The sequence below is a fragment of the Manacus candei genome, unplaced genomic scaffold (assembly GCF_025592945.1).
Source record: "Manacus candei isolate 608988 ecotype Guabito, Panama unplaced genomic scaffold, ASM2559294v1 h1tg000011l, whole genome shotgun sequence".
In the NCBI taxonomy this organism is placed as follows: Eukaryota; Metazoa; Chordata; class Aves; order Passeriformes; family Pipridae; genus Manacus; species Manacus candei.
Window position 1 is genome coordinate 5039297 of NW_026138059.1, and position 15252 is coordinate 5054548.

Here is a 15252-nt window from a genome sequence, read left to right on the forward strand (position 1 = left end):
TTGAAATAACATCAGTATTATGCTGCCTGAGCAATTCAATATGAAGTTACACACCCCTAAATGCTCCACAGAACAAAAATCAGTTCAAACATTTAACAGGTTTTTAAGTTCCAGCTCAGATATGACTGACAAATGATAACGTTATGGCAGTAAGCATACAATCAACATCCTTACATCAAGTTTATTCTGCACATTCTTCAGCTACTGCATTTCTGAAACTGCTTTAAGCCTCCTCTGAATGGTATGGAATTTTGTTTTTCAAATTTCTAAAGCCTTAAGTAAATTTTACTTTGAAAAAAACACACACTTTCTGCTGGAGGAGTTTAAGTCAGGTAATGTGATAGGGAGGAAAGTCACAGAATGATGAGCAAATACATAGAACTGAATCCACATTAATTACATCTGTATGATGATTTTAAAAAAAAGTATTATTCAGGTATGAATAGAAATGGTCTCCTATACTAAGAAATCAAAATAGTTTAATTTTTATTTGCACTCAAGTAATGTATTTTTTTGTTAAAAATTGGCTTTGGTAAGTGGTTGACAGTATTATTTGATTTTTCTCAACTTTTTCATGTACACACATATATATAAAAAATGGGACTTAACAGCACATATCAATAAAAAGCCACCTCCACACCAAACCCCTGCTCTTATCTAGAATCTTAGCAGACACCCACAACAGGCAAAGCAAGCACAGAACAGTACAGACCCTCATAAGGGAACACACTCATTCCACAGTAAAGCACACTGATAGTCTCCCACTGGACTAAGATAGAAATGCTTTCCTGTCTCCTCTTCTGCAACCTAATTTTGTTACGACTACATTAAACTTGTAGAAGTCAACATTACAAACAGAGAAGACTCTTCTTTAAATAATCTTAAACAACTGAAAACTATTTTCTCTCCTGCTGACTGTGTTACCTGCACAGGACCTCTCTGATGTCGCTACACAGATTAGTAACTTCTTGGTCTACAAATATGTCATGTCCCTCCTGAGCCTACAGCAATTCATAAGTTCACCTGCTCTCTCTCAGTCCAGTGCCCTCATCACTAATTGTTCCATCTAGTGTGTATCTACTGAAGTTGACTAAAATTCTACTTAAAAGCTAGTTACTGCAAAGTTTACAGTTATATTCTACTTTTTTAAAGCAATCTTATCTGAATTTTCAGTTTAATTGAAAAAATTAATTAAAAACAAGATTAAAATAAAAAGTGTAGACAAGGTGGTGTTAGGTCAAAGGTTGGACTCGATCTCAGAGGTCTTTTCCAACATAGTTGATTCTGTGATTCTGTGATAATCAAAACTCTGTCTCAGTTAGAATTAACCCATTGTTTATAATAGTTTCTGAAAAATAAGAGCAATATGAAAAATCACAGTTCCCAATAGTTTTTATTCCAAGATTTTGTGTATTGGTCTCTTAAATGAAGAGGTAAAAGTTGCTGCACGATCCTTTCTAATAAAATTGTGTGATGAGCATTTTGCTAATGAAATTTCAGTAGCTTTCCTCAACCAGCATTAGTGTTTCCCACCCCAAGTAGAGTTGTGCACTGGCCCACGTGGTCAGTGAGGCCACCTTGCAAACCCATCTCCAGTCACTTGCCCTCGCCATCCCACCTGACCTGCTGAGCAGCTTGCACATCAGTTTGTCAGCTCATTTGAGTCACCCACACTAAATTGAAGAACATAAGCTTGAGGTATGGTTTCACAAAATTGATTGAGGCAACCTAAAAGCTCAACAAAACTAGCAGGACTTCCCTCCTGGTGATCTGGCTGTGTGTACTCCTGTTGCTCCTCATCCTCTTCCCCAAACGTAATCACAACAGCAGCAGAAAACCACTCATTACTCTGTTGCCTGAAAGAGTTTCTTTCCCATCATCTAAAGAACTGAGGAGGCTCACAGATGGTTCCACAAGTGAAAGAGTTGGCAGAGGGAAGAGGATGCATCACACAGGCAGGAGAACAAAAGGAAGCAAGATCGTCCTCTTTCAGCAACGGTGACCCATTACTGGCTCAGCTGATAAGCTTTGGCTGAGTCGAGTTAAGGCACAATCACACCATTAGACCTGAAGAGCTGGAACCAGAGAGCAGCAACCTTCTGAGCCAGCACAGCAGCAGCTGGAAGAGGACAGACAATCAGGACCTTCCCTCGGGTGTGGTGTAGTGGTGATGCAGCCAAACCACCCTAACAGCTTGCTGCCTCTGAAATGGGAAATCCCACCCTCCCTTCAGTCCCCTGCCACACACTCCTCCCTGCTGACAAAAGCACTTGTGTGACTTCTCAGAGGATCAGATGGAGAATCAGCCTCTTCCAGAGTTTGACTCCAACCAGATAGATTCCCAGACTCAGCTGACTGCAGGAACATTACTGCACATAGGCAGAACAAGACTGCAATGAAGCACATTAACCTGCACTAAAATGTCCAGTTAAACTTTTACAAAATAAATCTTCTACAGATCTACTTCTTTCAATTACTAAACCCTCCATTGGATAAATGCTACTACTAGAGCAAGAGAAAGAACAAGAATGTTTATGCAGGACCACAGCAACAGAAATTTGGAGCAGCTTAAACTGATGCTGGAACCACATCCTTATGCTGCAGGAGACAACCAATGTCCATCAAAATGTCTTTTCTAAAAAAGTTTTCACTAACTTGGCTGTACCAAGTCAAAGCACCGCAACTGTTTAAAAAATAATGCCATATTTTCTAGCTTGAAATTACTGTCTCCATAAAAAAGAATGCTCTTTTCTCTCAGATTAAGAGCTGCTTTTACATTCTAAAATTACAGCATAAAAAGCCTGCTGTGAATACAATGTGCTGCTTATCAAGTTTTTAACACTTAATCCAAAAGTCCAGATTTGGAATAGCACTTCAGAACAGTTTCTTCTGTCTGCGGTTCCTCCAAACCTCCCATTTAACAGAGAGATTGTCAAAACACCTGCAAGACTATGTTCTGTCAGGGAAGTGCTTGAAAATGTGACTGGTACATACAGTACACAGGCCATGTTCTCTTAATTACAGCAGCAGTGTACATTAGTAAGGTCCAAGTATGAAAAAAATCCTAGGTCCTCAGCATGCTCCAAGGAAATGATGCATCTGTTAAAGCCACACAGTAATGCCACAAACTGATTACAAGTTCAGTCCTGCCAGCACAACTAGGTATAACCTTATTTGAAAGGCATTATTACTCAGAATCTCAAAGTCTAGCATCTTGAAACTTTGTCCAGAACTCAACTATTTTATTATTTATTATACCTCACATGGAACACTGTGGGACTATTCACAATGGAAAAGGATTTAATGTGTAGCATAGGCTTGAGAAGAAGGCTGTGAAAAATGTTATTTTTAAACCAAAATGTTCCTTTCAGAGGAAGTAATTGTAGTGTTTTTCTGCTATGTGTGTCAAGTAGCAAGGAGGAGTAAGTATATTTTTGGTGTTGTAAATCCTTTAAAAGCTGGCAGATTGCCCCACCATAGTGCCTAAGTATGTATCACAAGGGAGGAGTGGTAGTCAGCTGACTTCAGGGTACAGAGAAAACCAAACTGAGGAAAAAACAAAGCAGAACTTTAAACAGAACTCTAATTCAGTTGGTTTAAATAAAACAATTTGCCTACAAAGACTTAAAAGGTAATGCTGAATACTTAATGTTTTCTCTGAATAATTTTCATCTTTGGTCTGTCGTTATTTTGATCTGTGTATCTTAATGCATGCAAAAATGTGAACATTGTCTGATTTTTTTAAACTTAAATATTCAGAAGTAAGAAAATAAGTATTTTATGGTAGTTCATGCAATTTAAAATTCTTTCCCCTTCTTCATCAAACCTGTTGAAAGGCAAAGACCTTAAGGGTAGGGAGGGAAGCATGATAACGTAATTACAGTCTTATACAACTATCGTATCATGGTAAAACTTTGCAATACAAATGACATTCTTTTAAACGTCACTTTCTGTGCTTAATTCAGTTTGTATATTCAGTGCATTTAAAGTCACTGATTCATTATGATTTACTCCATTTTAGACACATAAGTTCTATCTAATTAAATGGTATCGTCTCATTCAAATCATCTTATTTCCATTTCCAATTATTCATTTCAGATTATGCCCTTCTGTGCTATATTTGGAACTTGATTTTTTTTATCTCTTCCAGCTTTTTTTACTGCTTTCATGTTCTCTCTAAATCCTTTCATGTAAGTGTGCTCACCTCTTCAGGATCTCGGTCCAAAGGATGTTCTCCAGATTCTGAACCATTTTCCTGGATCTTTTCTGTAGCTGCCAGTTTTTAAAGTGCTAAATACAACAATATACCATTCCTATGCAAACAAACTACCTTTCCTCTTAACAGTTGACTTTGACAGCTGTCGTTTGGTAAGGTTTTTTTCCAACCACACCATTGTACTAAGACAGGAACTTGTGAGGATGTCTTTGCCTGGTATAACCCAGAGAAAGTTTCCAAGATACAATAACCAAAGAAGAGATACTTAACTATTTATTTTTCTCTCCAAATGGGTCATTAATAATCGCTTAGTGTGAACCAGCTGCTCTGTCCCAGTAATTGTATTTTACTACTTGGATTTTTGTCATATGCAAACATTATCAGACAGGTTTTACATTATTTATTTTCTAATCATTGACAAAATTACAGAGCATGCTATGGGAGTTCTGACTCGTACAGAATTTCCTTGGAAGACAGTAGCCGGTAATAAATCTTGTTATTGAAAACCACTTTTGAGTTCTACTAGATCTTAATCTACTCAATAAACACTTCTGTATTGCAGAGTGCTAGTTTGAATTCTGAATACTACGGCATTTTGCTGAAAATTTTACAAGCATCTTTTATACAACAACATATCCAATTCTGCAAATACACAACGGTTTGTGCAATTCTGGCCAGTGAAGGACACGGCCACCCCTAAAGTAAAATCAAAGGGTTAAACTGTTTTGCATAGAAATTAATTACCTAGTACCAACTACTGTACTTCAAGACATACAAACCTCCCCTTTTTCAAAAGTACTTGCAAAAGAGCATCCTTCAACATCCACCCTTCTTGGGAAGTTTGTACAAAGCCAGAAAAGTGCAAGTGGAACAGGCACTCCACGGGAGAGAGGCCACAATGGCTCTAAGGTAAAACCTCCCTTGCACTCACTATGCTTTCAGCAGCTACATCAGTTATAAGCACCACAGGTGGGGAATGATGTACTCATTGCCTTCCCTTTCAACTCACAGGTTACATATTTAAAAAATAAAAATTAAAGAAATGAAATCCACCATATCAACTGAATTTTGAATCAGTTTTTCCTTTATTTTATCTGAATTTTCAATCTGATTTGCCAATGTAGTTACTTGAGTATTTCTGTTCCTTAAATTTTGGCAAATTAGTGCTTTTTCACCTGTATTTCAGAAACACCCAATATTTCAAAAGTCATTTTAAAAGGAGTATCAGTATACGAAAGGTCTTCCAATGAAAATCTAGGAATTCCTGAACTTAAACTATTTGGGCCTGATTTAAAATATTTATTGCCATCAAGAAGAGTTGATGAACTAATTTTCATTCCTGAAGTAAATAAGGAATGTGTTCATAGCCTCCTAGTAGGGGAGAGAAGGGAACTGCATTGTCAGCAAGAGCTTGACAGTCTCCATTTAGCATCAAACCCTATTATTAGAACAATTTATTTCTACTATATTAAAAGGTGTATTATTCTGAACTCTCATAATTACAGATACAAAGATATGAAGACAAAACAAACTTCCTATATTAATTTCTGTGCCCAACTTCATTGCATGAAGCTACCTTGCTACCTTTCAGATCACTATATAATGCTGGTATTGTTTATATGACGACACTGATGTAAGTCCTGGAGAATGTTTACTCATTTAAATCTGACATGCTGACAACAGCAAGTATCACAAAAGTGTCATACACACCTCCAGTGAACCTTATGAAATTTTGGAGAAGGATAAAAAGTTTCTTTAGCTCCAAAACCTTCATCGTTACAGGTCTTTGAAATTCATTGCAACTGAGAGAGAAGAACCTCCTCCAAGAGCAGCTGCACAAATTGTTATGTCAAATGAAAGATAAGACAATTAAATATAGAGAACTTCTCACTATTACTGAGCAAATTAGTAAGAGGGTAACAGATCTAATTTCTTAAAAAATTATTATTTATAAAGGCAAAAATTCTTCACTAGAGACTATTCATACCTTAAGAGCTCAGACAATGTAATTGGTTCTCTCAACCAGAGTAATGCCATGTAACAAAATGAAAGGGTCATTGGCATCGTCATCCTCAGTTTCTCCTTTTGGTTCTTCATTAAATACAAGCTGCCATCCACTGATCCAGAGTATATAGAGGTGCTTTCTTGGGTTTATGTTAAAAACAGAAGAGGAAAAAAGTAATTGATATGATAGACACATGATCCATGGTATACAGAAAACAAGATAAATGAACATACAAGGACCCTTGTTCAACAACCAGTAACATTCTGAAATAATTACAGAGTAGTTTGGTTGGTTGTGTACTTTTCTATAAACAGCTTAACTCTAATTTACTCATCTACCATGACACGCAATAACAACCTATTTCATAAACTGCTAATTCAATTGACTAAGACACCAGATCATATGAAAAGAGAGAACTCCCTATGGTACCCATCAGAACAGACCTTTTGTTGGGAACAATTCTTAAACCTGGATGTCTGGAAGGACATTAACTCCTATACAACATATAAATAACATTACTTATGAGCTGGAAATACTATTTTCCATTTGAGAGATAAGAGAACAGTGAGGAAACAAGGGAAAATTTGATGTACTTTAATCAGTGACTCCCAGTTGAGGATTAAAACAGTTTTAAACTTCAGCACAGGCAGGACTTGAACGAAAACGTCATTTACACTGCAGAAATTTTACTGATGTTAAGGTCTGCCCTATAATCTCTAACTGTGGAAACACAAGTATTTTTTTTAAAACCGTATTTAAATTCAATGTCAAAGAAACAACTTTAAAAAAGAATGTAGCAAATGGTGAAGAGGGTGGAAAAACCCCAAACAAATAAACAACCAAACCTCCCTACTTCCTTACTGAGATGAATCACTAAAAACTAAGAGGAACAGCAAAGAAAAAATTTAATTTAGTAGAGTGATTTATGAGTTATGAACCTTTTCAGACAAATAATTTAAAAAAAAAAAAACTTCCCTACATCATGACCCAGCCAGGATGAAGGAAAATGCATTTAAAGCAAACCAGTACAAAATCCAGCATTGACTCTGCAGAGATTTTTCTCTCTGTGTTTCCCCACAGACTGTTCACTGGTTCAGACAGGAACAGTGAGAGCTGGATGCACAGCTCCGCAGCTGGGAGCTGCAGGGCCATGGCAAGCAGCCTGCACAGAAGAGTTTGGAACTGCAGAGAGCTTGGCAGCTCCGCGGTTACACTGGCAGGCGACAGCCACGCCTGCGAGGGGGCAGCGGTGGAGGTCCAGCCCGCTGATACGCGGGAGGAGGACACTGCCAACAGCATTTCCATCGGCAGGGCTGGTCTGGGATGCCACCTACCGCTCCTGAGCCGGCAGTGCTGTGGGCACGGCACAGGCAACAGAGCCGGCTCCAACACACCTGGGACAGAGAAGAGCAACCTGTGTGGCTATCACGCACAGGTACGTCAGAGGACAAGAGCAGGAACATCGGTTTAATCCTTGTAGTCAACGGCTTCACCTTTCACAGGGATGCCTGTCCTTGAAGGCAGCTTCATTATTAATTTCACATTCAATTCAATTTAAAATAATCCTCATTATATTTGTGGCCTTAATGATGGCACACCATTTCCTTTTATTTCCTCTAGCTTATGCAAGGCATGACAACACACAGTTACACACAGCTAATAATTTAAGAGTTTTTATAGGCTTCTCTAGCAGTATCTCAATGTTATATTCAGTAGAATTTGCTATTAATCCTGCAGAAAAAATAACAAAAACAATGCTTGCCGTCTGGACAAGCCTCTTAGGCAAAGAAGAGTGTTGAGGTTTCTAGTTTGTGGCAACAACAGCTCAGCAAAAATGGCACTGAGGAGAAAATCTATGAATCTTCACAAGAGTTCACAATAGACTAGAGAATACTTACTATTACTTGTGTTAAACTTCAATATACAAAACTGTTTCTATGTTTGTCTGATTTCACCAAAATTTACTTTTAGTGTCATTGAACTCTTAATTAATTTCAAGTTATTATAGTGAAATTGATGACTACTGGAAGCTGAATTCAACTTCTGAAACAATAAACCAAGAACATGAAAAATTATAGCTATTTAGGATTACCTAGCTGTTCTAAAACTGTAAGAAACATAACTATAAAAGGCAAAAGTACCAAGGAAGAAAGGAGTTCCTCTAGACATCAAAAAGAGGAAGAAAATTCAAGGGAATATTTTCACGAGAAAATCTTCACTCAATTCTTTCCCCTTCATATGATATTTGTGTAACACCCAAGATTCTACATGTACAAACATACAGTGGCTCTTTACCTAAAAATGTTGTCATTTTAACATCTAAGGGTGAAAGTACTTGAATAATATTCATAAAAATTTGCATCACCATTTTTGCACCTTTGCCCCCCTCCCTATTTCTGTTTGGATTTTCCAAAATGCACCAAACAGTCCAATTTTCTATAACATTTTAATAAAAAAGTTTATCATTCTGCAAATATTTTCAAGCTGGTATTGCTAGCAGAAAGCAGAAACTCACGGAACACTAAAATATGATTTTTCAGAGAAGGGGTTATAGGGAAATTAGTAAAAAGAATGCAGAGACAAAAGATACAGAAGTACCAAAATACTTCAAAGAAAAAAATTAAAAAGCTAAATATATCTATGGGATAGAAAAAAAATACACCCCCCCCCAAAGAACAAACTCATGTTTTTTAACATCAAAGTCATGACTGACAGTTCTGCTACTGGCTAAACAAGTGCTTACTCTTCAAAGCTGCTGTGTTTGTGAACATTTAGCTTTGCAGATAAAATAGCAACTTTTTCCCAATCCAAACAGGAGGCATGGAGCAAACTTGTTATAAAACAGAACTTCCTCCTGCATTTCTCATTGTATTTACAGGTCCTGTTCAACTTTCATCTTCTAGGGCGAGGGTTGAGGGGGGAAGTCTTCAATTTCTGCTAGAATATAAAGTACTGCAGTGTCAAACAGGACTGAAAACTTTACATCTTCCAACCAGTTCCTCCAACTCACTGTGCACAAATACATTTTATATTTATTTATATTTAAAAACTACAGAAAAACTGGTTTCTAGATAGTTCAGTTCACTGCTCCTACCTGAAACCTTGCTCACGGACGAGGCAAAGCTGCAGTCAGTCTGCAGATCCCCCTCACTTTCAGAGAGGGACAGCAAGTGCAGAAGGCTGGGTCTTTCTGGTTCACTGTCCACATCAGTACTGCTCTCACGTACCTGTTTTTTGTAAATACATATTTGTATTAGCTACTGTTAGTTACTGTTTCAATCTTAACAAACCACATAAAGCAGGACAGACACAAAATCAACAGTAAAAGTTAAAACCCAAACTGTTCACATTTTTACTTTCTCTATAAATCAACAGTACATGAAGAAATCAGGGGCAAAAAGTATTTCTAGAGGATTTCTCAATATTAAAAGCTTTCTAGTGAATACATTTCAATCTGCCACAACGACCAGAAAGTTGGCAGCATATAGAATCAAAGCTTGATGAAGGGAGCAGGCAGGACAGGATTGTAGCTGCTGATACACTTTGCATGGTGATTTCTATCTACTGATTTTCTATGTCAAGACAAAGCAATATTTTTAAATAAGTAGTTTTAAATACTCACAGAAGTATTTATCTCTTGAAACAGGTAAAAAAAACCCCAGAAATAACAAAATGGACATGTGGAACCCTGTTCAGATGACATCCCTCATACTGAAATGACATTATTACCAGCCAGATATCTTGAACAAAGAATGTTTCTGTTGTTGCTTTAAAAAGATATCAAACATCTCAAGGGATGTGAGCTTTCACTTACTGATAATGCTTTGACAGTTTCCCCAGCTGGTCTGTTGCAATATGCCTGTTTGCTCTTCTGAAGGTAACACCTCCAAAAACTGTACAGAACTTCATCCTTATAAATACAAATGGATGATTAGTACAAAGTTTACAAGACCATTAATTGCTGAGAGAACAGAGTGTAATTTCTAACTCAGGAATCTGAGTAATATTCCATCTCTAATTTTACTAACTGTGATTTATAAAATATTTTTTAAAATTACCAGAGATACAAAATTTGATTTTATATGGTCAATGTTTTTAAAGAGAGAGTTGTTTGAGTCATTTTAAAATTAAAATTTGTTAAAATAACACCTTCTGTAACACAACTCACTGACATCTACATACCTTCATTTGTGGACATACTCCTAATGCTTCTAAAGCTTCAGCTTGTTTCTTGAGTATAAGTTGAAAGCCTTCACAAACATACCATTCACAGACTCTATCTAAGGTGGAAAAGAAGGAGGTTTCTGTTTGTTGGCACTGTTTTGGGTTTCTTTAGCCTTATGCACACTTATTTCCACTTAACATTGTTCCTTTGGTACCAGGACAAAGACAAGTCTCTCTGTTTAAGACTTTCAGATCCTAGTGCATAGACCAGCTACACTGAATACTCCATTAACTTCCATTTATTCACAGCCTTAAATGAAGAAAAGTTACTGAACAAGCACTGTTCTCCACATGTTTCCCAAGAATAATATATTTCACTATAACATCTAGTGTGGCATTTGTAATTCAGTGGAGCATTGTTAAATGACCAGTTTTAAAATAACTAAGAACCTGCCATTAAAAAATGAAATATGAACATTTCTTTCCCATCCCTGGCACAGAAACCTGGAACATTACAGTAGTGAGTCAGGCAAAAAACAACCAACACCATCATGTGCTTCACCATTCTCTCCCACAGAATCACACAAGTTTAAATGAAAGAAACTTTCTCATATATTCTGAGGTTCTAGCAAATCTCAGCACAACATGAATTTCATAAGGAGTGGGCCTGCTCCAGTCGATTCTCTATTTCTTCAGGCTGCATTACATCTACTTTTCACCCTTACTTCTCTCTGTTTACTACTAGCCTCTTCCACAAGCTTTCAGTTTCAGAAATTTTCTCTGCATTTCTCAACTCTCTTTTCATTCCCCCCACACCTGTTCTTCATTACCCTTCCTCCCAATCACACCTTGCCTCTTGCCATCTTATAGGTTATCTGCTCAAAGCTTCTGCTCTGCTTCAGTGATGCTGGCTTTAACTGTTACCCACAGATACAGCTTACTCCTATAAATGCCTGAAAACATAGTGTAACATGACTGCACTCACAGAAGGGACTGTGTGAAGGTAAGGATTTCTTTCTGCAGAAGCCTGGGGGTCAATTAATGACCTTCCCAACAGGAGAAACAAAAAGCATGAAGTGCTGAGTACATGGCCCAGGCTTTAGGAGCAATACAGGATAAGGACAAGTGGAGGTGTTCAGGTTGTTTCACCCCTCCCTTTGCTTCCTCACAATTGCTCTTTTCAAAGGAATATAGCAATCCACTGCCACTGCAGCAGAGCAATGGTAGATCAGCACATCAGAGACAAGGATAACCCCATGCTTCATTTGGTATTGTAATGCAGCTTTATTTCTGAAAGTGGCCACAACAGTAAGAGATCTATCCAGTCATCACAGAACACACACACAGCTCCAGCAACAGCCTCACCATGATATTCTTATGGCATAGATCCTCATACATAATCAGCATTATTCTTCTGAATCATGAAAGTAAAAGTATAAAAGTGACTCAGGATGAAAGATGTAATACTGGTTCAGCTATTGGAACTCTATGAAAACTCTTCCATGTAGCTTTGTGCAGGTTACAGGGACAAGTACCTTTAACACAAGCCAGTCTGAAACTCTCTAAGAGCTGGACCACCATCATATCTCACCAAGACAAACAACTTCTCTGGTTTTGTGATAGCCATCACAAGGAAGGAACAAAGGGATCACCACACCTGAATGCATGCCACCAGTATCTTCAGCGAGTATTTACTTCCACGACTCAAAGCAGCAATAAGTAACACATGGCTCAGTTCAATCAAAAAAAAACCAAAACACCACTGGCTCACAGAGGTCACCTGTGGCTCAGGAAGTCACCAAAAGTGATTGCTGAAGGTTATAGCAGCATCTAGGGGGTGTGTTTTGTTTCCACTCCCACAGTCTTTCCTAGCTATCTGCTTTTGGTCTCCATCAAAGACATAATGGCCTGGGTGACCCCTGGCTGAACAGCCACTGATGCAAAATACAGATAGAAACTCATACATACCAGTTTTTTCCTGCTTTCTTGAACCTTTAGAGATTCTCTGGACTCTTGAATTAGTCATAAAATCAGTGTTTACAACTTCTCTAGTTCTCTGCAAAACAGGAGTATTATCAAGAAAAAACACCAAGTCTCACTTGCATGGATTGCCCCACCACATAAAACATAATGGAGGAACTTATTCAAATTTCCTAAACTAAGAAGAGGACAGGACACTCTGAACTCTTCATTCAGAAATTGCTAAAATAGAGAATTGCTATCATGGTCATACAGGTGATGTGCACCAGAGAGTGCCTAAATTTGTGCTGTAGTAAAATGCAGCAACACCCAGGCAATGCTTCTAAGGCATCCAGAGAGCACCCCAGGACTACAGCAACACAGCAGGCCAAGATGGTTCATTCTAAATTTTGTGATTTCAAGGAACGTTAGACTTAGTGTCAAGTAAAGCATGAAAAAGGAAGAATAACAATACTGCCTTCAACTCCTAATGTCAAGGAGAAAAAACTAACATTTTCTTAACATACAGAAAGAAGTAATCAAAATAAACCTTTTCCAAGGCCAGTAACTTAGCTTTTTACCTCAGTAACATTGTGGCAAGATCTGCAATAATATCTGCCTCCATCAGTGAGACCCCAGTTCACTTCTGAACATTGGGCACAACGTTCATTAAAATCTCTCTGAAAGGAAAAAAAAAATCACAAGAGTGTTTCAGAAGTGGGTGAAAAATGGCACTTTCTTATATTTGGGTATAAAAAATGGCACTATTACCAGGCTACTGCACAGCTTTTGAGATTATTCATAGAGAATATTTACATCTTTTGTGTTGGCTCTGGTTGGTAACAAGTGATCATCTCCTTTGTTATCAGCCACAGGTAACTCTAAACACGGAATTTTACCTGGCAAGCACTAAGTGAGTGTGTAAGCATTAGAATCAGGGGAATGGTGATCCACGCCTCGCACGCACGTGGCGAGGCTTAAAAAAATAAAAGCCACACATCAGAAATGAAAGCGGAGACAAAAACTAGAGCGGAAGGCGAAAGGAAAAATAAATTTCTGTAAATCCGAAGAAAGCCTGCACGCGCCGGGAGAGAGGGAAACCAACAGATTAAAACAAAGTGGTTTTCAGAGGCGCCCCACACGTGTGTGCTGGGGACAGGCAGCTCCGCCGGGCCCATCCCCGGCCAGGACCGAGCACCGGCCAACGCCGAGGGGCCGCGCAGGGCCTCGCCCGCCGCCGCCGGGCCCCGCTGTGGGCAGGACTGGGCCGGGGAAGGCAGCGCCCACCGGCACCTCCTCCACTACCCCCGCAGCCGCCGCACGCCCGGCGGGGAAGCACTGCCCGCGCCCCGCCGGCGAACCCCGGCCCAGCGAACCCCGGCCCGGCGAACCCCGGCCCGGCGAACCCCGGCCCCACCGTGTCCTCCTCCTCCTCCATGGCGGCCGCTCCCGCACCATGACAACCGCGCCGCGCGCCACTGCGGCCCGTCTGGAAACGGCGTCCCCGGCGCTGGCGTTCCGGGCGCCGCGGGGCCCCGGCACGGGGGAACTGCGGGGGGGACGTGGGTGCTTCACTGAGGGGACGCGGATATAGGTGTTAGACATTAGATATAAGGAAGAAATTCTTTACCGTGAGGGTGCTTAGGCAGTGGAACAGGTTGCCCAGGGAGGTTGTGGATGCCCCATCCCTGGAAATGTCCAAGGCCAGGTGGGACAGGGCTTTGAGCAACCTGGTCTAGTGGGAGGTGTCTCTGCCCGTGGCAGGGGAATTGGGGCTGAGTGATCTTTAAAGACTCTTCCAACCTCTTAACATTTTGTGATTCTATGATATGTGTGCTTCACCTTTGAAGGGGACTTGGCTGCTTCAAGGGTTGGAAAAGACCTCTGAGGTCATCGAGTCCAACCTATGACCAAACACCACCATATCAAGTAAACCATGGCACTGAGTGCCATGTCCAGTCTTTCCTTAAACACCTCCAGGGACAGTGACTCCACCACCTCCCTGGGCAGCCCATTCCAATGTCTAATCACCCTGTCTATGAATAAATTCATCCTAATGTCCAACCTAAACCTCCCCTGGCGCAGTTAGAGACTACAATCACACGTGCAGTTTAAGACTATGTGTGCCCTCCCAGCCTGCCACCATCCTCTGTGCTGAGCTCCTGCATCCTCACCCTCCCATCTCCCTGACCAGGTACACTCGGCTGGTGACCACTGAGCCTGAGCTGAGGCTGTTGGACACAGACTGCTACTGCCTGTACAAAAGGAGGCCACAGGAACTCATTTAACTATGTCAAAGTGCTTGGAGATTCTTGATGAGGGAAACTATGATCTGAAATTCACTTTCAATTAAAAAACAACACCCAAACCTCCAGATCTTGATGTAGGTCTCTAATTTCTTGTACGCTAATAATAATGTTTAAAGATGTCTAAACAGCAAGATCTGTTATTGCAGTGAATTTGCCCACAAAATTGGAGAACAGGTTTAGGACCTTTTAAAAAAAAAAAAAAAGGTCCACTAAGGGAAAGCATGGGAAAAAATTAAAGCTAAAATATACATAAAAAGAGGTGAGGCTGCTTTGACAGCTGTGGTTACATTGATGTTGGAGGATATGTACAGAGCTAGAGGGGAACTATTTGTGTTCAAGAAAAAAGTTATTACTCATACCAACTGTGATCTTTTTTCAGTGTGGGATGAACATTTGTAACACCCTTTAAAGAGAATTGCACATGTAATTCCTGCCATGTTAAAAAGGTGATTGTCAACCTCACAGAAATGTAGCTAATACTTTGATGAAACAGATCCTACTTGTGATTTTAATTTCCATATTTTTTTTGTGGAAATACTGTTCTGGGAAAGCAAAGCCGTTTCATGTGACAGAAAGCATTAGATCTATTTCTAATGAAT

General features: G+C 39.5%; 1 protein-coding gene across 1 annotated transcript in view; it reads right to left on the bottom strand.

Moving 5' to 3' along the window:
- The window catches only part of TAF1B (TATA-box binding protein associated factor, RNA polymerase I subunit B), a 46082-nt gene extending 32253 nt beyond the window's left edge, over window positions 1–13829 (bottom strand). The window contains exons 1-7 of the mRNA XM_051778315.1: window positions 13762–13829; window positions 12926–13024; window positions 12354–12441; window positions 10404–10501; window positions 10036–10131; window positions 9316–9448; window positions 6204–6360 (exon numbers count right to left, since the gene is read on the bottom strand). Of these exons, the coding sequence (XP_051634275.1) occupies window positions 6204–6360; window positions 9316–9448; window positions 10036–10131; window positions 10404–10501; window positions 12354–12441; window positions 12926–13024; window positions 13762–13782 (692 nt within the window). The 5' untranslated portion in view covers window positions 13783–13829. The remainder of the gene's footprint in view (window positions 1–6203; window positions 6361–9315; window positions 9449–10035; window positions 10132–10403; window positions 10502–12353; window positions 12442–12925; window positions 13025–13761) is intronic.
- Window positions 13830–15252: the final 1423 nt, after the last annotated feature.